Below are 27,023 nucleotides of genomic sequence, written 5' to 3' on the forward strand. Positions count from 1 at the left end.
CCCAGTGTACTTACATATTGCCTTATAGAAGGTAATACATTGAAAAAAAATTGACTGGGCACAGTAGCTCATGCCTGTATTCCTAGCACTTTGGGAGGCTGAGGTGGGCAGATCACCTGAGGTCAGGCGTTCAAGATCAGCCTGGGCAACAAGGCAAAACCCCGTCTCTACTAAAAATACAAAAAATTCACTGGGCATGGTGGCACATGCCTGTAATCCCAGCTACTGGGGAGGCTGAGGCAGGAGAATCGCTTGAACCTGGGAGGCAGAACTTTCTGTGAGCCAAGATTGTGCCACTGTACTCAAGCCTGGGTGACAGAATGAGATTGTGTCTCAAAAAAAAAAAAAAAAAAGAAAGAAAGAAAAGAAAAAATAATCATAAAAGACTTAAAGTTCAGACCTTGATTGCTAGCCTTAGTCGAGTAGAAATTTCATTTTGTATTTTCTTAATAGATGTTATTAAGAACAACAGTGACTTAAGAATAATTGTTTTTTCTAACTCAAATTTAAAAAGAGTAAGTGAGCCAACTGAAAAGTCAATTGGCTCAGGGCAGCAAAAGCTCAAAGATTTATTAGTTAACTATTAGTAAAGAAAGATAATACTGTATACTAAGAACTCTTATAATAAAATAAGTTAAAATGAATATTGATTGAGAATGGAATGTTGTGGTGTTGAAATGCATATATAAACATAATGCTGTTAATATGGGGAAACGCAAATGAAGCCAAACTTATTTTCTATAATTCATAGTGCATCTTCAAACACTTTGCATAAGACCAATAGTAAAAAGCATGATCATCATAAGGCAGAGAACCACAGTCATCCTTGGGTGTCTTCTGGTTGAAAATTCCCTTGAGGGACTCCATCATTTGAGTCACCTCATATTCCTATTGCTAGCCAGCGCAGAACACAGCAAAGGCCTCAAACTGAGAGCCAGTTGAGGAATAACTGATTCAACTAGATGCATAAGGAGTGTCTGTCTATAAAGGAGGCCATTAGAATAAACCCAAAGGTATCTGAGAACTGTGCATCACTCCAGGGTTCTGCCAGAGCACATATGTTGCAGAAATAGCTGTCAGCGAATTGGGGCCCTGGTTGGCATATGATTTATTTCATTAATTTGCATCATTTAATCCCCAGTGTAACTCTAAGAACATTATGGTGATGAAAACCTGAATGAGATAAGTTTGGCCCTAGTTGGATTTTAGATACTGTATTTGATAAATGTCTACAGCAAGAGTTCATCCTATTTTCTTCCCCGCCATCTCCATTCTTACCAAATCTGTCCAATCTAGTGGGTCCCAAGAACAGACAATTCTAGGGACCTTGGGCTTCTCCTGACTATGTTAGAGCCCCTTAGTGATCCAAGATTTAATACATGCGTGGGGCTGCCCTGGCTCTTGAATGTGGCATTTGCCTTTTTGGAGAAGCTCTGGACTGGAGCAGGCCAGGATGGACTGAACTGATAGCCCTGAGACTGCATGGAGTTTAGGAAATGAAAAGCATATGTCATTGACATTGGACTTCCTGAAGCAGAGTGAGGCTTTTGAGTTTTGCCAGACCATAGCAGTAGGGAAATGTGGGCTGTTTCTGTAGCTATTCTTGTAAAGGTAACAGAGCATCTCATTTCAGAATTTGCAGTGTTCAGATTGCCAGCTAAAGAAAACTATTGTTTAGTAAATATCTCCAATTACACTTATCTTCCTAGATGGTTGGAAAGTAGCACTGACGTATATACTTGTTAAGGTCTTTGATTTCATCCTTTTAACATTTCTCAGCACGTTCTTGGTTATATGTCTCTTCAACTAGTCTACCATGTAATGCCATTTGTAATAGTTTAATCTATGACTGTTTCTACTAAGAGTGATTGCCCCATTAATGGAAAGACAACATTTGAAATAGGCAATCAATTTCATGTTTTTTTCTATTGATGTAAGTGACTATATTTGTTGCAGGAAACAAATTCATGTATATATTACTGAATTATAATCAACCTAGTAGGACCTAGAAGTTGTAAATGTTTTGTTCAACAGATTTTATTTAAAAATAAAATAGTAAGATGCCAGGTATAGAAACAGTGTGAGATAAAACAGACATGGAATATTTCAGTGTGAGATTCCTCCTCTAAAATGGCCCGAGTAACATACAGTGGTTTTATAATAGTGAGGTAAACCAATAGCAGATAGAAAAGCAATTTAATGCTAATTAAGTGAGCCCAGAAGTAATCACTTGAGTGTACACTGAAACATTGCTTTTGAAAAATGGACAAAAATATCTGATTTTGTCCCTATGTTTTAGTCCATGACCATAGCAATGCTAGGAGTTTTGTTTTCTCATCACTTTCTGCGTTTATCTAAGCAAAGGAGGGCTTATTTTGAAAATTTCTTTTTCTCGTTTTCAAACTTTTGAGAGAGGGAGTGCCTCAATTTGAAATATCCTCTTCTCTTCACCTTTGATGAGATGCCTTTGAATTTAAGAAGTGTATACATTTTGTATTGACTCATAATGATGACTTTAAAATCACTTGAGGATGGCTTTGTTCTACGGTGATGCTCGAATCACTGTGACATTGGCTCTGGACCCTGGTTTGTAATTTCTATCAGGTTCTTTCTGAAGCACACAAAGGTGTCGTGAAAAGTTGGGTCTAGCCAGGGTCAGGAGCTGAAGGTCACATTCTTCCTTATGGGAGAATAACTGACAGCTTCCCTTGGGCCACCATTTCTCAGAAAAAATTAGGTCAGATTTAGACTAACCCCAGGCTTCATAACTTCTCTCCATAGGTGGACCTGATGCCCTTCCTGGGCATTTCATGTCCCCCAACTTCAAGCAGAATCACATCCAGGGATTTGGAAAGTGAAGTAATCTCTCCTAATTGACTCAGGCTGGGTGCACAGCTATGTCCTAGAACTTTCCAGACAAGAGTCAAATGTCCAGTCTCACACACTCAAATGCTTGGCTACAGAATAATCATAAACTGTGAGTTTTCAGCTTTCTGGAGTTTCAGAAAAATAAATAATGAGATTCAGCTGATGAATTCCAACATAAAATAGACTTCTTTAATAAAATCAAGACCCCAACTTCACTTTTTCTGATCCTGGAAAGATTTATTCAGACATGGGAATCAACCTCACTTAACTAGCTAAATGAAACTAGTTAACTAGTTAAGTAGACTAAAGGAAAGATTCTTTTAACCAGTGCTATATATATTTTTTTTCCTTTTTCATTTTACTGAAGTAAAAGATCCCTTGTCTGGAATTTTCTGAGAGTTCTGCACTTTGTACAAACAGCAGGTTAGGCTCTATTGCTAAAGGTTATGACCCCTAGCCTTGGATCTTTACTTTTTGGCCAGAAAAAAATGGCAGGAACCATGGGTGCAGCGGTTTCACCACTGCTTTTTCTTATCTCCCTAGGTGAAGAGTGCGACATTGACATAAATGAATGTGACAGTAACCCCTGCCACCATGGTGGGAGCTGCCTGGACCAGTCCAATGGTTACACCTGCCACTGCCCGCATGGTTGGGTGGGAGCAAACTGTGAGATCCGTAAGTATTTCTGCAGTTCAGCCACTGTTATTTAACATTTATAGCTGTTACTTAAGCATTTTCCTTCATCAAAAAGATGCCGACTGTGACCAGAAAGCCCCCGAGTCACTGGCAGATGAGGCAGTGAGTCCCAGAGGGACAACTGGAGCCACACTTGCCCCATTTTGGTGCTCAATACCCAGTTTAGCATGTTTGCCCCCTGCATTCTGCTGCCCCCACTCCTTCCTGAGTCTGAAGCCAGCCTTTCCCCAGGATGAGAATTTTCAGATGTCATCCAGAGTTCACTGCTACTCATGCAGCCAAAAATGTGCTGAACAGAAAAGCATTAGAATCATATCAAAAAATAGAGTCTTTGTGTTGAAAATTAAAACACACACACACACACACAGAATGTAAATTCCCTTTTTATTTATGTGTTCAAGTGTCTTCAAATGTATTAAGTTCCATCTATTGCCTGGAGAAAAGTTCAGTGAAGATAAGCTTAAAAGAAAAGCTGAAAACATTTTGGGCTGCTTAAAGCTGAGTGATCTCTTAGGGTGAACTAATAGAAGTTTGATAAAAGTCTTAATCAAGATTTTACACCTTAAAACAATGTATCTACTAGGATTGAAGTGAAAATGTGAACTGATGTGGAATTGAGCCTGCCTGCCTGCCTGCCTGCCTGCCTGCCTTCCTTCCTTCCTTCCTTCCTTCCTTCCTTCCTTCCTTCCTTCCTTCCTTCCTTCCTTCCTTCCTTCCTTCCCTCCTTCCTTTCTTTTTCTTTCTATTATACTTTAAGTTCTGGGATACATGTGCAGAACATGCAGGTTTGTTACATACACATGCCATGGTGGTTTGCTGCACCCATCAACCTCTCATCTACATTACGTATTTCTCCTCATGCTATCCCTCCCCTAGCTCCCCACCACCTGACAGGCCCCAGTGTGTGATGTTCCCCTCCCTGTATCCATGTGTTCTCATTGTTCAACTCCCACTTATGAGTGAGAACATGTGGTGTTTGGTTTTCTGTTCCTGTGTTAGTTTGCTGAGAATGATGGTTTCCAGTTTAATCCATGTCCCTGCAAAGGACATGAACTCATCCTTTTTTATGGATGCATAGTATTACATGCTGTATATGTGCCACATTTTCTTTATCCAGTCTATCATTGATGGGCATTTGGCTTGGTTCCAAGTCTTTGCTGTTGTGAACAATGCTGCAATAAACATACATGTGCATGTTTCTTTATAGTAGAATGATTTATAATCCTTTGGGTATATACCCAGTAATGGGATTCCTGGGTCAAATGGTATTTCTGGTTCTAGATCCTTGAGGAATCGCCATACTGTCTTCCACAATGGTTGAACTAATTTACATTCCCACCAAGTGTATAAAAGCGTTCCTATTTCTCCACATCCTCTCCAGCATCTGTTGTTTCCTGACTTTTTAATGATCGCCATTCTAACTTTTTAATGATCGCCATTCTAAATACGTAATGTAGATGGTATCTCACTGTGGTTTTGATTTGCATTTCACTAATGACCAGTGATGATGAACTTTTTTTTCGTATGTTTGTTGGTTGCATAAATGTCTTCTTTTGAGAGGTATCTGTTCTTTTGAGAGGTATCTGTTCATACCTTTTGCCCACTTTTTGATGGGGCTGATCATTTGTTTTTCTTGTAAATTTGCTTAAGTTCTTTGTAGATTCTGGATATTAGCCCTTTTTCAGATGGATAGATTGCAAAAATTTTCTCCCATTCTGTAGGTTGTCTTTTCACTGTGATGATAGTTTCTTTTGTTGTGCAGAAGCTCCTTAGTTCATTAGATCCCATTTGTCAATTTTGGCCTTTGTTGCCATTGCTTTTGGTGTTGTAGTCATGAAGTCTTTGCCCATGCCTATGTCCTGAATGGTGTTGCCTAGGCTTTCTTCTAGGGTTTTTATAGTTTTAGATCTTACATATAAGTCTTTTATCCATCTTGAGTTAATTTTTGTATAAGATGTAAGGAAGGGGTCCAGTTTCAGTTTTCTGCGTATGACTAGCCTGTTTTCCCAAAACCATTTATTAAATAGGGAATCCTTTCACCAATGCTATTTTTGTCAGGTTTATCAAAGATCAGATGGTTGTAGATGTGTGGCGTTCTGAAGCCTCTGTTCTTTTCCATTGGTCTATATATCTGTTTTGGTACCAGTATCATGATATTTTGGTTACCATAGCCTTGTACTATAGTTTGCAGTCAGGTATCATGATGCCTCCAGCTTTGTTCTTGTTGCTTAGAATTGTCTTGACTATACGGGCTCTTTTTTGGTTCCATATGAAATTTAGAGTAGTTTTTTCTAATTCTGTGAAGAAAGTCAGTGGTAGCTTGGTGGGGATAGCATTGAATGTATAAATTACTTTGGGCAGTATAGCCATTTTCATGATATTGATTCTATCTATGAGCATGAAATGTGTTTTCATTTGTTTGTATCTTCTCTTATTTCCTTGAGCAGTGGTTTGTAGTTCTCCTTGGGAGGTCCTTCACATCCCTTGTAAGTTGTATTTTTATGTATTTTATTCTCTTTGTCACAATTGTGAATGAGAATTCACTCATGATTTGGCTCTCTGTCTATTATTGGTGTATAGGAAAGCTTGTGATTTTTGCACATTGATTTTGTATCTTGAGACTTTGCTAAAGTTGCTTATCAGCTTAAGGAGATTTTAAGCTGAGACAATGGGGTTTTCTAAATATACAATCATGTCATCTGCAAACAGAGACAATTTTACTTCCTTTCTTCCTATTTGAATACCCTTTATTTCTTTCCCTTGCCTGATTGATCTGGCCAGAACTTCCAATACTATGTTGAATAGGAGTGGTGAGAGAGGGCATCCTTATCTTGTGCCAGTTTTCAAAGGGAATGCTTCTAGCTTTTGCCCATTCAGTATGATATTGGCTGTGGGTTTGTCATAAATAGCTCTTATTATTTTGAGATATGTTCTGTCAATACCTAGTTTATTGAGAGGTTTTAGCATGAAGAGGTGTTGAACTTTATCGAAGGCCTTTTCTGCATCTATTGAGACAATCATGTGGTTTTTATCATTGGTTCTGTTTATGTGATGGATTACGTTTACTGATTTGCATATGTTGAACCCTTGCATCCTAGGGATGAAGCCAACTTGATCGTGGTGGATAAGCTTTTTCTTTTTCTTTCTTTTTTTTTTTTTTTTTCTGGATGGAGTCTCGGTCTGTCACCCAGACTGGATTGCAGTAATGGATAAGCTTTTTGATGTGCTGCTGGATTTGGTTTGCCAGTATTTTATTGAAGATTTTTGCATCAATGTTTATCAGGGATATTGGCCTGAAATTTTCTTTTTTTAGTTGTGTCTCTGCCAGGTTTTGGTATCAGGATGATGCTGGCCTCATAAAATGAGTTAGGAAGGAGTCCCTCTTTCCTATTGTTTGGAATAGTTTCAGAAGGAATGGTACCAGCTCCTCTTTGTACCTCTGATAGAATTTGGCTGTGAATCCGTCTGGTCCTGGGCTTTTTTTAGTTGGTAGGCTATTAATTACTGCCTCAATTTCAGAACTTGTTATTGGTCTATTCAGGGATTCAACTTCTTCCTGGTTCAGTCTTGGAAGGGTGTATGTGTCCAGGAATTTATCTGTTTCTTCTAGATTTTCTAGTTTATTTGCATAGAGGTGTTTATAGTATTCTCTGATGGTAGTTTGTATTTCTGTCGGATCAGTGGTGATATCTCTTTTATCATTTTTATTGTGTCTATTTGATTCTTCTCTCTTCTTTATTAGTCTTGCTAGCGGTCTATGTATTTTGTTAATCTTTTCGAAAAACCAGCTCCTGGATTCCTTGATTTTTTTTGAAGGGTTTTTCTTGTCTCTGTCTCCTTCAGTTCTGCTCTGATCTTAGTTATTTCTTGTCTTCTGCTAGCTTTTGAATTTGTTTGTTTTTGCTTCTCTAGTTCTTTTAATTGTGATGTTAGGGTGTTGATTTTAGATCTTTCCCACTTTCTCCTGTGGGCATTTAGTGCTATAAATTTCCCTCTAAACACTGCTTTAGCTGTGTCCCAGAGATTCTGGTACATTGTGTCTTTGTTCTCATTAGTTTCAAATAACTTATTTATTTCTGCATTAATTTCGTTATGTACCCAGTAGTCATTCAGAGCAGGTTGTTCTCTTTCCTTGTAGTTGTGCAGTTTTGAGTGAGTTTCTTAATCCTGAGTTCTAATTTGATTGCACTGTGGTCTAAGAGACTGTTTGTTATGATTTCTGTTCTTTTGTAATTGCTGAGGAGTGTTATACTTCCAATTATGTGGTCAATTTTAGAATAAGTGTGATGTGGTGCTGAGAAGAATGTATATTCTCTTGATTTGGAGTGGAGAGTCCTTTAGATGTCTATTAGGTCTGCTTGGTCCAGAGCTGAGTTCAAGTCCTGAATATTCTTGTTAATTTTCTGTCTTGTAGATCTGTCTAATATTGACAGTAGGGTGTTAAAGTCTCCCACTATTATTGTGTGGGAGTCTAATTCTCTTTGTAGGTCTCTAAGGACTTGCTTTATGAATCTGGGTGCTCCTATATTGGGTGCATATATATTTAGGATCGTTAGCTCTTCTTGTTGAATTGATCCCTTTACCATTATGTAATGCCCTTCTTTGTCTTTTTTGATCTTTGTTGTTTTAAAGTCTGTTTTGTTAGAGACTAGGATTGAAACCCCTGCTTTTTTTGCTTTCCATTTGCTTGGTAACTATTCCTCCATCCCTTCATTTTAAGCCTGTGTGCGTTTTTGCACGTGAGATGGGTCTCCTGAATACAGCACACTGATGGCTCTTGACTCTATCCAATTTGCCAGTGTGTGTCTTTTAATTGGGGCATTTAGCCCATTTACATTTAAGGTTAGTCTTGTTATGTGTGAATTTGCTCCTGTCATTATGATGCTAGCTGGTTATTTTGCCCATTAGTTGATGCAGTTTTTTCATAGTTTCAGTTGTCTTCACAATTTGACATGTTTTTGCAGTGGCTGGTACTGGTTTTTCCTTTCCATATTTAGTGCTTCCTTCAGGAGCTCTTGTAAGGCAGGCCTGGTGGTGACAAAATCTCTCAGCAATTGCTTGTCTATAAAGGATTTTATTTCTCCTTCACTTATGAAGCTTAGGTTGGCTGGATATGAAATTCTGGGTTGAAAATTGTTTTCTTTAAGAATATTGAATATTGGCCCTCACTCTCTTCTGGCTTGTAGGATCTTCAGAGAGATCTGCTGTTAGTCTGATGGGCTTCTCTTTGTGGGTAACCTGACCTTTCTCTCTGGCTGCCCTTAACATTTTTCCGTCACTTCAACCTTGGTGAATATGATGATTATGTGTCTTGGGGTTGCTCTTCTCGAGGAGCATCTTTGTGGTGTTCTCTGTATTTTCTGAATTTGAATGTTGGCCTGTCTTGCTAGGTTGGGAAAGTTCTCCTGGATAATATCCTATGGAATGGAACCAAGTGTTTTCCAACTTGGTTCCATTCTCCCAGTCACTTTCAGGTACACCAATCAAACAGGTTTGGTCTTTTCACATAGTCCCATGTTTCTTGGAGGCTTTGTTCATTCCTTTTCATTCTTTTTTCTCTAATCTTGTCTTCATGCTTTATTTCATTAAGTTGGTCTTCAGTCTCTTACATCTTTTCTTCTGCTTGATCTATTTGGATATTGATACTTGTGTATGCTTCACAAAATTGTCTTGCTGTGTTTTTCAGCTCCATCAGGTCATTTGTGTTCTTCTCTAAACTTGTTATTCTAGTTAGCAATTCATCTAATCTTTTTTCAAGTTTCTTAGCTTCCTTGCTTTGGGTTAGAACATGCTCCTTTAGCTTGGAGGAGTTTGTTGTTACCCACCTTCTGAAGCCTACTTCTGTCAATTTGTCAAACTCATTTTCTGTCCAGTTTTGTTTCCTCGCTGGTGAGAAGTTGTGATCCTTTGGAGGAGAAGAGGCATTCTGGTTTTTGGAATTTTCAGCCTTTTTGTGCTGGTTTTTCCTCATCTTCGTGGATTTATCTACCTTTGGTCTTTGATGTTGGTGACCTTTGGATGGGGTTTCTGTGTGGATATCATTTTTGTTGATGTTGATGCTATTCCTTTCTGTTTGTTAGTTTTCCATCTAACAGTCAGACCCCTCTGCTGTGGGTCTGCTGGAGTTTGCTGGAGGTCCACTCCAGACCGTTTGTCTGGGTATCACCAGTGGAGGCTGTGGAACAGCAAAGATGTCTGCCTGTTCCTTCCTCTGGAGGCCTCTTCCCAGAGGGGCGCCTGACAGATGCCAGCTGGAGTTCTCCTATAAGAGGTGTCTGTTGAACCCTGCTGGGAGGTGTCTCTCTGTCAGGAGGCACCCACTTGAGGAGGCAGCGTATCCCTTATCAGAGCTCGAGTGCTGTGCTGGTAGATCCACTGCTCTCTTCAGAGCCAGGAGGCAGAACATTTAAGTCTGCTGAAGCTGCACCCACAGCTGCCCCTTCCCCCAGGTGCTCTGTCCCAGGGAGATGGGAGTTTTATCTATAAGCTCCTTACTGAGGCTTCTGCCTTTCTTTCAGAGATGCCCTGCCCAGAGACGAGGAATCTAGAGAGGCAGTCTGGTTATAGTGGCTTTGCGGTGCTGTGGTGGGCTCCATCCAGTCGAACTTCCTGGCAGCTTTGTTTACACCGTGAGGGGAAAACCACCTACTCAAGCCTCAGTAATGGTAGTGGACGCCCCTACCCCCACCAAGCTTGAGTGTCCCAGGTCGACTTCAGACTGCTGTGCTGGTAGCAAGAATTTCAAGCCAGTGGATCTTAAATTGCTAGGCTCCGTGGAGGTGGGATCTGCTGAGCTAGAACACTTGGCTTCCTGGTTCAGCCCCCTTTCCAGGGGAGTGCACAGTTCTGTCTCACTGGTGTTCCAGGAGCCACTGGGTTATGAAAAAAAAAACAGTCCTGCAGCTAGCTTGGTGTCTGCCCAAACGGCTGCCCAGTTTTGCGCTTGAAACCCAGGGCCCTAGTGGCATAGGTACCCGAGGGAATCTCCAGCTCTGTGGGTTGTGAAGACCATGGGAAAAGCATAGTATCCGGGCTGGACTGCACCGTTCCTCACAGCACAGTCCCTCACAGCTTCCCTTGGCTAGGGGAGGGAGTTCCCTGACCCCTTGTGCTTCCTGGGTGGGGCGACGCCCCACCCTGCTTCTGCTCACCCTTCATGGGTTGCACCCACTGTCTAACCAGTCCCAATGAGATGAGCCAGCTACTTCAGTTGGAAATGCAGAAATCACCTGCCTTCTGCATTGGTCTTGCTGGCAACTGCACACTGGAGCTGTTCCTATGCGACCATTTTGCTAGCCACCCCTCCAGTTTTCTTTATTTTATTTTCTTATTTTATTTTTATTTTTGGGGACAGAGTCTCACTCTATCCAGGCTGGAGTGCAGTGGTGCGATCTCAGCTCACCGCAACCTCTGCCTCCCGGGTTCAAGTGACTCTCCTACCTCAGCCTCCTGAGTAGCTAGGATTACAGGTGTGTGCTACCACTCCCGGCTAATTTTGGTATTTTTAGTAGAGAAGGGGTTTCACTATGCTGGCCAGGATGGTCTTAATCTCTTGACCTCATGATCCACCTGCCTTGGCCTCCCAAAGTGCTAGGATTACAGGCGTGAGTCACTGTGCCCAGCTGCAATCAAGTTTTCAATAGTTTTGGAAATGTTAAAGATTCAACTTTGAAAGGTATTGTCTTCTTATTTAAATTAGCTGGGTCAATTTAATCTTTCATAGCAGAAGAAAACTAACCATGCTGGTTGGGTGAATGTTTCCTCCCTATTCCAGATCACTTCTTTTCCTGGGAAAGTTGCATAAGAACTCCCTTTCGTGCTCTGTCACCTGGTCACTCACCATTTGGCAGATAAAGACAACTTCTGTGTGAATTTGGAAGGATGCAAATCAGTACCCACAGCCCTGCCTGTCTGCTTGCCTGCCTGTCTGTGTCACTCAGCCTGATCTGTCTGCTGTCTCTACTCCTGCACTCTAAGTCACAAGACCAGGCCCTCACTGGTGGTTCTGGCTGCCTATGACTGGATAGGGTCATCTCATTCTCAGTGCTTGTCTCACGTGGGGGGGTGGCCAGTATTAGGAAATTCTCTTGTCCAAATGTGGACCACGTTCTGTGACATCAACATGACCAACTTGACCACATTCTCCAGTGTCAATTTGATCAACTTGATAAGAGGCAGAGGATATGATTTAGACTCTTACCTGCTCACTCAGTGTCTTTCCTCTTGGTTCATGCGGCCAAAGTGTGAAGTGTGTAATCATTATAGGCCTCCCCCTTAGCCTTCTCGATTGCTCTCATACAGAATGGGCTTAGAATTAACTTTCCTTGCTAATGATAGGTGAGAAATACTTTCTTGTTGAAGAGAGAGACAAGGGACTGAAAAGGATTTCAATGGTAAAATTCTAAGGGACTGTAGTTATAGGATGTTAAATCCAGTCTGGTGGAATCTGCTGGTGGAAAGGATTCCAGATTTGGGTCAACAGGACCTTGGTTCTTATCCTGGCCAAGGCACTCGTTATTATGTATTTGCTTGTGCTGAGCCTCAGTTTACTTTTCCATAAAATGGGATCGGTTTTCATTCTGAAGTTTAGTATAACAAATTGACACACTTTGTGCCTTTAGGTCAGAGTAATATCTATTTAAAACTTTAAAATGGGATTCATGAAGATAAATATATAGGAGAGTATAGATGAAAAGTCAGGAACACACAGGATATCATCAAGAAATTTTGAAGTGAAATTCTATCATTGTAAAAAATCTAAAGTTTACTTCTTCTGGTAATGATAATATAGGCAAAGTATGGAATAACAAAAGGATCAAAGTCAACTTCAAATTCAAGCTCCATCATATTGTAACTATGTAACCTAGAAAAACAAATTTACCTCTGGGAGCCTTGTCTTTCTCACTTGATTATAGGAAGGCTTCCTGTGCTGGTTGCTGTGAGGATTACATGAGGCAAATGTACAGATTTCTGGGTTCAGTAGACCCTAAATAAATACTGGTTGATCTTTCTTTTATTTTTTCTATACTACTGTAGCTCTTATGCTATGAGCTACTCCCAGGGAGGATTAACCTTCAGCAGTTGTCTTTTTAGATGCTGCCTACAGCCCAGGACAGTGGCTATTCTGAGTGGCTGGGTGTGATAGGGTACATTATACATCTCAGTGCATACCTGGACGCTCTGTTCACTCACTCTATCATTTTCCGTTTGATGATCTCATTTTTATTTCTCTATAGGGTCAAAGGTATTAAAACTAAATTTAATTACGGATTAGGCTCTGCCAGGTTCCAGCACTGGATATTTCTAACCATGACCTGAGTATATGGAAAGGAGATCGTGTGTATGAGGTTTGCAGATGACATATAACTGAAGCCAGTGGCTCGTATCTAGAGAATTGGATCTGCATCAATGGAATGGATCCCAGGATCCGGAGTGGACACAGAGTTCGTACAGTTGGTGGGCAGGGAAGCTGTAAGAGGCCTCTAGCACTGTGTGAGCCATGGGAACCATGGCCTCTTAGGTCTCTTTCTAACCCTGAGCATCTGTGATCCTCTGAAGTGTCCAGAAACCAAGAGGAGGATGCCTGGATATCTCAAAGTTTAGTCAGTAGATCTAAACAGAAAAGTTCAGAGCTACGCAGAGAACGATGGCCCACATAGCTACATGGTGCTGGAGGGCTGCTGAGTCACCCAAGGAAGTAGAGAAGGCTTCTATTAACTCAATCACTGCCTTCAGAGGCCACATTGCTTGCCTTTCTTCCTTGCTCCCTCTGCTGTAGCCACAGTGTCCTGCTTTCCCTTCCTTGAGCAGATCAAGGTCATCCCTGCCTTCAGGACCTTCACCCATGCTGTTTCCTATGCTTGGAGCTCACTTCTTTCAGATCTTATCACAGCTGCCTTCTTCTCATTCAGGTCTCAGTTCAAAGGTGCCTTCCCTGACCATCTGTATTAGTTTCCTCTTGTCACTGTAACAAATTACCACAAATTGAATGGCTTAAAATAACACAGATCTATCATGTTACAGTTCTGGAAGGCAGAAGTTCAAAATGGGCCTCACTGGGCTAAAATCAAGGGACCAGGAGGGCTGTCTTCCTTCTGGAGGCTCTAGGGGAGAGCTTGTCTCCCCTCACCTTTTCTAACCTTAAGGCTGCTCACATTTCTTGGCTCATGGTCCCTTCTGCCTTCTTCAAAGTCAGAAATCATGTCATTTTGACCTCTGCTTTCATTCTCATCACTCAATTTTCAACTCTCCTACCTCCTTCTTTTGCTTATTAGGACTCTTATGGTTGCATTTAGCTTGTCCAGATAATCCAGAATAATCTCTCCGTCTCAAGATCTCAATTTAATCACATTTGCAAAGTCATTTTTTTGCCATATAAAGTAATGTATTGATAGGTTCTGGGCATTAGGACATCTTTGGGAGACCCTTATTCTGCCTTTCATACCACTCACCAATGGTATCTCATTCCTTTCTCTATTTGTTCTTAAATATTACAGTATTTGGGGATGAGGTAGAATTAGTTTTATCTGTTAATGCATCACCCTAGTCATTTGCCCCTTTAGGGTAATTATCTGGCCACCAGTTAGTGATAAGAAGCAGAAATCTAACAGACCACATAGATTTATAAAAACTATCAAGAAGATTGATCCAGGACCATCCTAATAGAATCGTTCAAATAGCTATAGTGATTTATACATGTTTTAAGGCAAATGAAAACCCACAGTTCTGGAAATTAACAGAACAACATTGGTGAAGTTTTAAATCTCTGCCATTCATTTTTACCACCTTGGGACTAATCACAGTTTTTTTTTTTTTTTTTTTTTGAATTATAATAAAGGGAAAACATGCCTTCCTAGAATCAAGGTCTAAAAATCAAAATATCTGTAAATCTTGACATAGCAGTGTTGGTGTGTTTTGCTTTGTCTGTGTAAGGTTTATAAAGTTAGAGTTATAGTTAACCTCGCTGACTGACAGTGAGCAGTTTTGTATATTAAACAGTTGAATCTATGGTTAAATACAGTTAAACTATTGAATTAATGATATTTTGCAGTTGAGAAATAGGCAAATAGGCTTTCTTAGATTTATGCATTCCATAAGGAATCAGTGGCTCTTTATTGTCAGGAATTGAGTGTAGTTCTGGGATATAAGGGTTAACGAAACATCCCCTTCCTTTGGGAGCTTGTAATCTGAGGGCAGGTTTCAATATATGATGAGTCGCTGTAAGGCTTTGCACAGCCACCTCTAGACAACCAGGGAAAGGGAATGTAACTCCTCCCAGGGCCAGAGTATGAAGTATAGGTGGATGTCTTGGGCCTCTTCCTTTAATAATAGATAGCATTTAATAATAGTTAAAGAAACTTATCAAATAATTATATTATATGGGCAGTTCTTATTATACAAATAGGTTGGCTTCTTTGGTTCTCATTTTTATATAAACCAAGATGTTTAAAAATAAAATTAATTAATATCTCGCTTTATCCAGATCCCCACCTCACTCCTTAAAGGTAACTACTGTTAGACATTTATTGCGTATTCTTGTAGATGCATCAGTCAATAGATAAGTTCCTATTTTCTCCTGTACAAATGAGAGTTTTATACACACTCTTCAATATATTGCTTTTATGTGTACCAGTATATCCTGAAGGAGCACCCACACTATCTTATGCAGATCTATGTCACTTTTTAAAATGTCACATGGTATTTCCATTCTTTAGCATCTCTAAAATTTATTTAATCAGACCCCTATTGATAGATAATACATTTGGAGGGGTTTGCTATTTAAAGCAATACTAGAATGAATATCCTTATATATATGCACCTGTCTTAGTTTGCTTGATATACTATAATAAAATACCGTGCAGTAAGTAATTGCTCACAGTTCTGGAGGCTGGGAAGTCTGAGAGCAAGGCATTGGCAGATCCAGTGTCTGATGAGGGTCCATTCCTCATAGATAGGGCCTTCTGGCAGTGTCTTCACATGGTGGAAGGGCAAGGTGGCTCTCTTGGGCCTCTTTTACATTAACCTACTTCATGAAGGCAGAGCCCTCATGACTTAATCACTTCCCAAAGACTACATCTCTTAATACCATCGCTTTGTCAATTAGTGTATTAGTTTTTTTCATACTGTTATAAAGAACTGCTTGAGACCGGGTAATTTATAAAGGAAAGAGGTTTAATTGACTTACAGTCCAGCATGGCTGGGAAGGTCTCAGGAAACTTACAATCATGGCAAACGGCAAAGGGGAAGTAAAGCACCTTCTTCACAAGGTGGCAGGAAGGAGAACTGTTGAGTGAATGGGGAAGAACCTCTTAGAAAACCATCAGATCTCGTGAGAACTCACTATCATGAGAACAGGATGGGGAAACTGCCCCCATGATTCAGTTACTTCCACCTGTCTCTCCCTTAACGTGGGGATTATGAGGATTATGGGGGCTACAATTCAAGATGAGATTTGGGTGGGGACACAGTGCCTAACTGTATCAATTAGGTTGCAACATTTAAACTTGGGAGTCACATACATTTAGATCATAGCAGCATCTTTGTGCTTACTTATGTGAGAATATCAATAACAGAAATTCTCAAAGATAAAGTTGTCAAAGGGTTTTTGCATTTAATATTTTGATTTTGGTTGGTGATTATCTTTTAACTTTTCATGAGCATTTCATTATAAGTTGGCTTTTTGCCTTTTAGAACTTTTCCCCTCCAAAGCAATGGTGGTGGGATTCAAGGGTAACTTGCAAATCCCACTGAATCCATAATTACCTTTAGTACATACTTGGGACACCAGGAATGCATCCTCTACTTCTCAGGGAGGGATTGAGGCTAGATGTGGGGAAAACATACTGATTGAGCGGAAAGAATGCTGTTGTGGAGTTTTGTGGTTGATAACTCAATTCTATGAGTTGAGCTGATTTTGAATTCTAGCTCAGGTATTTATCCTTGGGCCAGAAAACAAGGTCTCTGAGCCTTAGGCCTTGATAAATGGGATAGTAAATGTAACCAATATTGTTCAGTGACTGGTACATACTAGGTACTTAATAAATGATTGCCTTAATTATTATCATCAGCTGTCTTTCTCTTTGAACAACTAGAAGTCTCTGAGCATGTGCTGAAAATGAAATTTCCCATCTCTGATGGAATCTTGGTAAATTAGATAATTTTGGGTTAATAACCAATTTTCTATAAGTACAGAATATTGTAGGACCACAGGCATTATATAGATAGGTAGTTGTTATTGATGTAATCTTGACTATTTTATTCCAAAGAATCTCATGAGGAGGAACTTTCCATTGTCTCTCTGAAGAGCACTGATGGATGTGTACAGCATAGGGAAATGCTTCTCATGCCTTTTGAGTGCAACCCACATAAGTAGTATGTTTTACATCTTGACACTGCATGTAACACACAGACTAATATACACACAAACACACACAACGTAAAATAATACTTAACTTTTTATAAGTGTGACAAACTCTGAAATAGTTCTCTAATTTTTTTTTTTTTTAATGTGAGTCTGGCCCCATTACATTGATTTCTATGATCTACAGTTTGGAAAACATTCCTTATTGATTGAAGTGTGTGGCTTTAGAACCAGAGCAGCTGGGCTTAAACTCAGGGACTGCCACTTACTATCTGTGTAACCCTGGGCACATAGCTTCCCTCTTAGTCTCAGTTGCTTCTATATAAAATGAATGTAATAACAGTATCTACCTCAAAGCATTATAGGAGGAATAGGTGAGTTAGCACTTAACACTTAGTGTCCAGCATACATTGAACCCTCAATAAATATCAGCTCTTATTAACCAAAATGATGAGCTAAACTTCAAAATTTAACTATTAGACATAACTGCTTGGGTGTCTTAAAAGTACTTCCAATTTATTTGTTTATTCAACTTCTATTTTAGATTCAGGGAGTACATGTTTAGGTTTTTACCTGGGTACATTGTATGATGCTGAGGTTTGGGATATGAATGATCCTGTCACCCAGGTACTGACTATAGTCCCCATTAGTTTTTTAACCATTTCTCCCCTCCCTTTCCTTCCTCCCTAATTCTATTGTTGTGGCCTCTATGTCCACAAGTACCCAATGTTTAGCTCCTTTTTTTCTTTTTTTTTTTTTGAGACAGGGTCTCACCCTGTCACCCAGGCTGGAGTTCACTGGTGGGATCTCAGCTCACTGCACCCTTCGCTTCCCAGACTCAAGCCCTTCTTGTGCCTCAGCCTTCCAAGTAGCTGGAATTACAGGAATGTGCCATGACACCCGGTTAATTTTTTTGTATCTTTAGTAGAGATGGGGTTTCGCCATGTTGGCCAGGCTGGTCTGGAACTCCTAAGATCAAAGCTATCCACCCACTTCGGCCTCCCAAACTGCTGGGATTACAGGTGTGAGCCAACGTGCCTGGCCAGCTCCCACTTATAAGTGAGAACATGTGGTGTTTGTTTTTCTGCTCCTATGTTAATTCACTTAGGATAATGGCCTTCAGCTGCATCCATGTTGCTGCAAAGGCCATTATTTCACTCTTTTTTTATGGCTGCATGGTATTCCATGCTGTATATGTACCACATTTTCTTTATTCAATTCACCATTGATGGGCACCTTGGTTGATTCTGAATCTTTCTATTGTGAATAGCGCTGCAGTGAATGTGCAAGTGTCTATTTTTTTGGTAGAACAATTTGTTTTCTTTTGGATACATACCCAGTAATGAGATTGCTGAGTTGAGTGGTAGTTCTAAGTTCTTTGAGAAATCTCCAAACTGCTTTCCACAGTGGCTGAACTAATTTACATTTCCACCAACAGTGTATTCCCTTTCTCTCTCGGCCTTGCCAATGTCTGTTGTTTCTTGACTTTTTAATCATCGCCATCTGACTGGTGGGACATGGTTATCTTATTGTGGTTTTGATTTGCATTTCTCTGATAATTAGTGATGTTGAGCCTTTTTTCATGTTTGTTGGCCACGTATAAGCTTGCTTTTGAGAAGTGTCTGTTCATATATCCTGCTCACTTTTGAATGAGGTTATTTGTTTTTTGTTTGTTCAGTGCTTAAATTTCTTATAGATTCTGGATATTAGATCTTTCTTGGATGCACCATTTGCAAATATTTTCTCCTCTTCTGTAGGTTGCCTGTTTACTCTGTCAATAGTTTATTTGCTGTGCTCTTTAGTTTAATTAGGTCTCACTTGTCAATTTTTGCATTTGTTGCGATTGCTTTTGAGGATTTAGTCATATGTTCTTTCCCAAAGCCCATGTCCAGAATTGGTACCTCCAATTTAACATGTATAAAACCAAACTCAGGGCCGGGCGCGGTGGCTCAAGCCTGTAATCCCAGCACTTTGGGAGGCTGAGACGGGTGGATCACGAGGTCAGGAGATCGAGACCATCCTGGCCAACACGGTGAAACCCCGTCTCTACTAAAAAAAATACAAAAACTAGCCGGGCGAGGTGGCGGGCGCCTGTAGTCCCAGCTACTTGGGAGGCTGAGGCAGGAGAATGGCGTAAACCCGGGAGGCGGAGCTTGCAGTGAGCTGAGATCCGGCCACTGCACTCCAGTCCGGGCAACAGAGCGAGACTCCGCCTCAAGAAAAAAAAAAAAAAAAAACCAAACTCAGGATCTTCCTCTCAAACTCTCAAACCTGGTTGTCTCACTTGGCTACAGCACCTCAGCCAGCCAGCAATAAAAGCCAGGAAACTGAGAATTGTCCTCCTGGTTTCTCTCCCCTCATTGGCCTGTCTGTAGGAGCTGCATTTAGTCTGGTGGATTCCCCCCTAACACAGCATTCACATCCATTCCTCTCTCTCTGTCTCCATGCCCATCACCACAGGTCAAGCTACCACGAACTCTGCCCCATCCTGCAGGAGCCTCTGAACTGGCCTCTGTCCTTGCTCCTCAAACCCTTTCTTCATGCACAGCCAGAAGGATCTTTTCAAAGTGCAAATTGGAACACTCAGAACTTCCCTCCCCCTGTTTCCAACCCTGACTGTGCCAAACTCCTATTAAAATCAATAAGTGACTAAAGACCCAAGGCCACACTGCCCTACCCTGTAAGGAGATCCCTTCTTGCTGCGGCCACTCTCTGCCTCTCTCTCAAGCAGTCGCGCTGTTCTCCTTCCAGCCTTTGTTCTGCTCCCTCACCCCCTCCCACAGGCCTGTGCTCACTCTGGTTCTTTGCCTGTGCGGTCTTCCCTCTGCTCTTGCCTGTCCCTGGTTACTGCCCACTCACACTTAGAACCTAACTCCCTAAGGGCTCCTGTTGTGCAAGCTCTCTTGACAGTCAGTGACATGAAATATCCCCTGTCCTCCTGCTGCACTGAAGAGCTCGTCCTTTGTAGACATAGCACAGTTGTACTTTTACTTGGTTTGGGGGATCATTTGCCTGATCCCTGCATCCGTCAGAAAACTGGAAACTACATGAGCCTACTTTTCTATTTTCCCTTGCTTTCCATCTCTGTCACTCAGCACTGTGCCTGGCACAAAGTAGGACCTTAATTAAAGTGCTCAGTGACTGGATCCCATACAGGAGATGATCTCTTTCATTCCCTTTTCACATTCATTTCTCTTCTGGAGATTAACAAGAGTTGTTAATCTTTTTTCAGTTTCACTGACTGCTTTGATTGTCCTGCTAACCTTTAGCTATAGAAAACAAAGTAATTGACATCCCTCCTCAAGATTGTTCTAGGCAACAAGTAATCTTAAAAATTATTAAGCTAAGTAACATCTTCATAAGACACAGTCTCACTTTTGCTCTTTTTCAAAATAACATAGGTAAGCAAATTAACTAGTCTAGCTACATTCATCTAGGTAAATTAAAAAATAGATATGGGCTATGTATTTTAGACTCAATGTACAAATTGACTGGAGTCTATTTTTGGCAGAGTGGAGGTGGGTCTGATTTTATTCTCAGCTTGGCCACTGACTGCCTGCCTCACCTTGAACAACTGCTCCAAATCTAGTACCTCTGCCTAGCTCAAGGTGTTTGTTTAGGACCAACTGAAATGTTTAATGCAAAGGCACTTTGGAAAATACAAAACCTCAAACTAATTTAGTTTAAAAAAATGAAAATGATCCGTCAGACTTACAAGTGTGACATTTTTCTTGAGCAGCTCGTGCGTATGCATTCCTGGTCATGCACCTGCTGGTGCTGATGAGATGAACCCATCTGGCACATTCTGGTTCACGGTTCTTCCCTGTGCCATGCTGTAGCCAAAGTAGTCAACGATTCATGTGATGGGACTCCTGGGATGCAGCAAAGCAATGACTTATGAGGATAGCATCTGGACTGAGAGATGGTGGTTGCAGGCACCTGGCATAGATAAATTTGCTGCCTCTCAGACCTAGCGTTGGACTTAGCCAGATCCATCCCAGCTACTAAACCAATTAGCCTATAAAGCAGCCACAGTCATTTCTATCAAAAAAGTTTTAGATGACAGTGAGGTGGAATCTAGCTTTAAAGAAAAGGGCAGGGGGAGGGAGGAAAGCAGAGCTTTTACAATAAATCTTGAGAAAGTTTCTCCAAAAGTCCAAACAGCTTGGAATACAGAGTTTTGGGAAATGGAGCAGATGGTCATAAATGCAGGCAGTCAGACCTGGGACACTGCATTGTGCACATAGCCCAGTATGGTTGTTTTTTTCACTTTAATGGCCATGTGGTTGTGCACTCACTGTGTATACACAATTGATGTGTTGTGTAAGTTAATTCTATGAAGCTTATGCATAGACTGCAAGAACTCATCAAGAACTCGTGTGATCTTCCATAGTGATCAGATCTGAGCACTCTACCAAGTTGGAGGAGAAACATAGTACTGGCTGCCCTTGTGTTGATGCTAAATGGATGTTATAACATACTCTGCTGAGTGCTGGACTCCTGCCTGCAACTGAATTTTTTAGAGAATGTTATAATACTTGGAAATGAAGTGAATCACGCTTGCTTTTTCAGCCAGAAAAATGAGTTGTCTCTCTCAGTTCACACTAGGTATTGCCAAATGAGATGGCTGCAGATTTGGGGATTGAGCCTTGGTTCTGGTTTCCCAAAACACCTTCTCCCTTCCATTGTGACTATTTGTTTCTGGTGATTTATGTCACTTTGTCTGCCTGTGTGTGAGTTGGCTTAGATGAAGCAGTCAATGCACTAATGGTCATTTAGTTTTACTAAGCTCCACAGGCCTTATGAACTCAGGCAGGCAGACTCAAATGACAAACCAGGTTTCAAAGGTTTTGGTGAAATATTCAGGAGGGTCTGGATGTGAACTCAGAAATCGCATTATTCATCTGTTCTCAAATTCTCAGGAAGCATCCAGGCTGGGTGCATGGGTCATTTTTCTGTTAGCTTCTAGAAAGTGAGTCTGCAGGCCTGGTCCCCTGTTTGGGTGTCTATCTGTGCTCTTCTTCAGACTGACTGCAACTTTTCAAGGTAAGGAATAGCTAACTGTGATTCTTAGATCTATGATGACTGAAGATACAGCTAAGATGAGGGTGTGAGTATCCAGAGGCCACAAATACTCTCTCCGATAATGGAACAGTGAAAAGAGTCCTGTGGATTTCATGGAAAGACAGGCTCATTTCTGTTTCCACTAACCTGTGAATCTCATTTGCAGGCACTTGGAATTCTACCACGAAAATGATGTCCTGGTGTGGGTGGGGAAGTGTGGAGTGGTGGTGTTGGTGGTGTGAGTAGAGAAAGCATCCTTTTTTCCATATGAGTTCAGTTTCTCTTTGGTCTTACCTAGCTCTTTAAAATTTCCACAATTTCCTTTCAAATCCTGTATACACTATCTAGAGCATTTCATTTGGGTGCAGATCTATAAACAGGAAATAACTTGATGTTCTTGACCTATGCCAAGCACAGAGATTACATCCTGTCCTTCCAGTTTTTCCTGCTAATACAGATTGGTGTTCTTAGGAAGGACACAGGGCCATGCTCAATAATCCTCAACTCAGAGCATGTGACCCTTTATCCTTCCCTCCTCCACCACCACAGCTGCTTGTCTTTGGGGACCACCACCACGTGTCCAGGAGTGAACTTTTTAACTTTTTTAGAAAGTTAAAACTTTTTTTAAAAACTTTTTAGAAAGTTAAACCTTTTTTTTTTTAAACTTTTTAGAAAGTTAAAACTTTTTAAAAACTTTTTAGAAAGTTAAAAAGTTTTAAATATTTTAAAAACATGTTTTCTAACTCATGCTGCAGCAAGCCAGTGGGGTATATGTTGTTATTTCCATTTTACAAACAAAGAAACGGAAACTCAAGATCAAGTAAATGTAGGAGCTGAGATTGAAAGCAAGGTTGGTGTGATCCCAAGGCTGATCCTATTTCCACTCTTATACTGGAAGATGATCCTACGGATGTCTTATTTAAATGATGGATTGCTTATTTCTTTATCGGAAAAGGAATACATTCTTATTTTTAAAAAGCTGGAAAAGACTCAGAAGTATACAGAGGAAAATAATCATTTTTAATTCTGTCTTTTAGAGATCACTGTTGTTAGTATTTTGCTATGCAAAGGCCAAGATCTCAGATCCTGACTAGTATCAGAGGCATTCACTCCAAGTGATGTCAATTCTCTAGGCCTCGTTTGTAAAGTGGGGAGAGAGAATAATATATCTTCTGGTGGTTATAATGATTAAATGAGCTGTTTTTAAAGAGCTTAGTTTATACTAAGAAATCAGTGTACGTTTGCCATCATTATCATACTATCCTTCTGACCTTTTCAATGTGTATATAGACATTTTAAACTCATAAGATATTGTCAAATTATTGTACTGTCCAAGTAGATCCTGTTTGGTAACAGGCTTTTATTCTTTTGTTGTTTAGTGGATATCTTTTCATCTCACTGAATGTTAAATATTTAGGTTTTTATTTTTTGACTTTTATAAATTATGTTGTTGCTGGTGGAATGGAGAGAGAGTATGGGGTGAGGGAACTCTAGTTATATTTGTGTGTGTGTGTTTTTCTTCTTTTGAGACAGGGTCTCACTCTGTTGCCCAGACTGGAGTGTGATGGTATGATCTCAGCTCACTGCAACCTCCGTCTCCCAGGTTCGAGCAATTCTCTAGCCTCAGGTTCCTGAGTAACCAGGACCACAGGCGTGTGCCACTATGCCTGGCTAATTTTTGTATTTTTTGTAGAGAAAGGGTTTTGCCATACTGCTCAGGTTGGTCTAAAACTCCTAAGCTCAAAGCAATCTGCCTGCCTTGGCCTCCCAAAGTGCTGGGATTACAAGTGTGAGACACCACGCCCAGCCATATTTTATTTCTTTTTAAAAAACTATCTGAAATAAATCTAAAAAAATGGTAAAATATTAACATTTATTAACTGAGCAGTGAGTACATGGTTGTCTGTGTGATTTTCTGAGACTTTTTCTAAATATGTAATAGGTGATAACATTTAAAAATTGTGATAGCATCTTAAAGATGAGCATCTTCACACATAAGGCTACGTTTCCTGGGCTACTTCCCCAGCATACATCCTAAAATGGGAACATCTGGGTCAGAGCATATGCTAATTAGTAAATGAAAGGGTTTTATATCAACTTATAGTCCTCATTTCTGGGTACCCTTGCCAACTGTGGTTATAATCTTAAAGTAATATTTGGGAGCTGATAGAGGAATTGCACTTTTGTGTAATTCCAAAACCAAGTAATTTTCTATTTGTATTTTTTTTTTTTTTTATGAATTCCTCCTCATATCCTTTGTTTTTCTGTGGCGTATTTCTGGTTTTTCTTTCTTTCTTTCTTTTTTTTTTTTTGTGACAGAGTCTCACCTGTCACCCAGGCTGGAGTGCAGTGGTGCGATCTTGGCTCACTGCAACCTCTGCCTCCCGGGTTCAAGTGATTCTACTAGCTCAGCCTCCCGAGTAGCTGGGATTACAGGCATCCACCACCATGCCCAGCTAATGTTTGTATTTTTAGTAGTGATGGGGTTTCACCATGTTGGCCAGGCTGGTCTCAAACTCCTGACCTCAAGTGATCCACCTACTTCAGCCTCCCAAAGTGCTGGGATTACAACCATAAGCCACCGCACCCAGCCTCTGGTTTTCCTTAATGATTCTTAAGAAGGCTTTATGTCTTAAGGATATTAACCCTGGGTCTGGATAATCCATAGAAAATAATTCTTCCAAGTTTGAATGGCCCTTAGGTTTTAAGTTATCTATGCAAAGATGAAAAAAGCTTTCACATTCTCAAAGGTCACAACTCAAACCCAGCCATTTGCTTATTTTTGCCTACAGACCTCCAGTGGAAGTCTGGGCACATGGCGGAGAGCCTCACCAACATGCCGCGGCACTCCCTCTACATCATCATCGGAGCCCTCTGCGTGGCCTTCATCCTCATGCTGATCATCCTGATTGTGGGGATTTGCCGCATCAGCCGCATCGAGTACCAGGGTTCTTCTAGGCCAGCCTATGAGGAGTTCTACAACTGCCGCAGCATCGACAGCGAGTTCAGCAATGCCATTGCATCCATCCGGCATGCCAGGTGGGCTGCGGCGGCGGCGTGGGGAATGCTGCCTTCACATGTGCATTCTTGGGAACAGGGTCATATTATACACAGGACTTTCCATCTGCAAAGAGATTTTAAAGAATGAAACATAGGTTCCATGTTGTATTCGGGGATAGATCATTCGGCCACTTGATCAGCAAACTTCTTTTAATTTGCTGCTAGCTTTTCCTTTTGCTTTGTTTACATTGAATATATTTGTTCATCTAATTTGGGTTGCTCTGTGACTATAAATATCTGATTTGTAATCACTGTGTATTAAAAACTTTTTTGATGATTTTTTTTGGGGAATGTCTTTTGCCGTGTTGCTCTTCAAACCGTCAACGTTTAATGATTTCATTTGACTTAAGGGCCTCGTAAAAGAAGGATAAAGAGCTGTCTTTCTACTTTTAGAGTGAATGTTTATAAATCAGTATCCTGATTTATAAGGAGTTAATGTGGTGTCATAGAAAGAGTGTAAGTTCTGGTGAAGTATAGCTTCAAGTCTTAATGACTCCATTACCTGACTCCATAGTTTAGATTGATCTGTTTTTCTTTTTCTTTTTTTTTTTTTTAAATACTTTAAGTTCTAGGGTACATGTGCACAACGTTCAGGTTTGTTACATAAGTATACATGTGCCATGTTGGTGTGCTGCACTATTTACATTAGGTATATCTCCTAATGCTATCCCTTCCCCGTCCCCTTTCCCCACAATAGGCCCCGGTGTGTGACGTTCCCCTCCCTGTGTCCAAGCGATCTTATTGTTCAATTCCCACCTATGAGTGAGAACATGTGGTGTTTGATTTTATGTCTTTGCAATAGTTTGCTGAGAATGATGGTTTCCAGCTGCATCCATGTCCCTACAAAGGACACGAACTCATCCTTTTTTATGGCTGCGTAGTATTCCATGGTATATATGAGCCACATTTTCTTAATCCAGTCTGTCACTGATGGACATTTGGGTTGATTCCAAGTCTTTGCTATTGTGAATAGTGCTGCAATAAACATACGTATGCATGTGTCTTTATAGCAGCATGATTTAGACAGATCTTTTAACTTTCCACAAATATAGCTCCCTCAACTATATAAAGGGATAACTCTTCCTCCTTGGAGAGTTATGGCAGTCATATTAAACTTACAAATATATATACTTTTTCCTTCAACATTTGTTTTAAGTTCCAGGGTACATGCACAGGATGAGCAGGTTTGTTACATAAGTAAACTTGTGCCATGGTGACTTGCTGCACAGATCAACCCATCACCTTGGTATTAAGCCCAGCATCCATTACAAATATTAAAGATGGTATAAACAGATAACCCCATATTTACTTCTCCGAATCTATTATATAACATAAAACAATAAACTAAGATCACATTTTACTGACTTTTGCAGAGTGTGTGTTCCAAAAATAGCAATATTGTTTGTTGAAGTAAGCCATCTCTTCTTTTGCTGATTGAATAATCTCAAGCACAAAATTCAGAAAGTAAGTGTGCTGTAGTGAAAAGTGGGCTGAGCTTGGTGCCTTCAAATTGGGGCTCAAGGGAACTGGTAGCTGTATGATCTATCCTGAGATGTCCTATGTTGGTGTCAGTCAAGACATGAGAAGACTTGGCCAGGTGTGGTGCTTCACACCTATAATCCCAGCACTTTGGGAGGCCAAGGCAGGTGGATCACTGGAGGTCAGGAATTCAACACCAGTCTGGCCAACTTGGTGAAACCCCATCTCTACTAAAAATACAAAAATTAGCTGGGCGTGGTGGCGGGCACCTGAAATCCCAGCTACTCAGGAGGCTGAGGAAGGAGAATCACTTGAACCTGGGAGTTGGAGGTTGCAGTGAGCCGAGATGGCGCCACTGCGCTCCAGCCTGGCTGACAGATGGAGACTCTGTCTCAAAACAAAAACAAAAACCCCTGGGTTTTCTATCTCAACAGCACACATCCGCATCCTTTCTCTTTTCCGTCCTTTTCGTCTCCATCTTGTTTTCTTCAAGGAC

At 40.7% G+C, this 27,023-nt stretch overlaps 1 protein-coding gene across 1 annotated transcript in view; it reads left to right on the forward strand.

Moving 5' to 3' along the window:
- Positions 1 to 27,023, forward strand: part of DNER (delta/notch like EGF repeat containing) — a 366,185-nt gene that overhangs the window by 331,199 nt on the left and 7,963 nt on the right. Inside the window, exons 11-12 of the mRNA XM_010370769.2 lie at positions 3,412 to 3,543; positions 24,781 to 25,027. Of these exons, the coding sequence (XP_010369071.2) occupies positions 3,412 to 3,543; positions 24,781 to 25,027 (379 nt within the window). The remainder of the gene's footprint in view (positions 1 to 3,411; positions 3,544 to 24,780; positions 25,028 to 27,023) is intronic.

This window comes from Rhinopithecus roxellana, chromosome 14 (assembly GCF_007565055.1).
Source record: "Rhinopithecus roxellana isolate Shanxi Qingling chromosome 14, ASM756505v1, whole genome shotgun sequence".
Lineage (NCBI taxonomy): Eukaryota > Metazoa > Chordata > Mammalia > Primates > Cercopithecidae > Rhinopithecus > Rhinopithecus roxellana.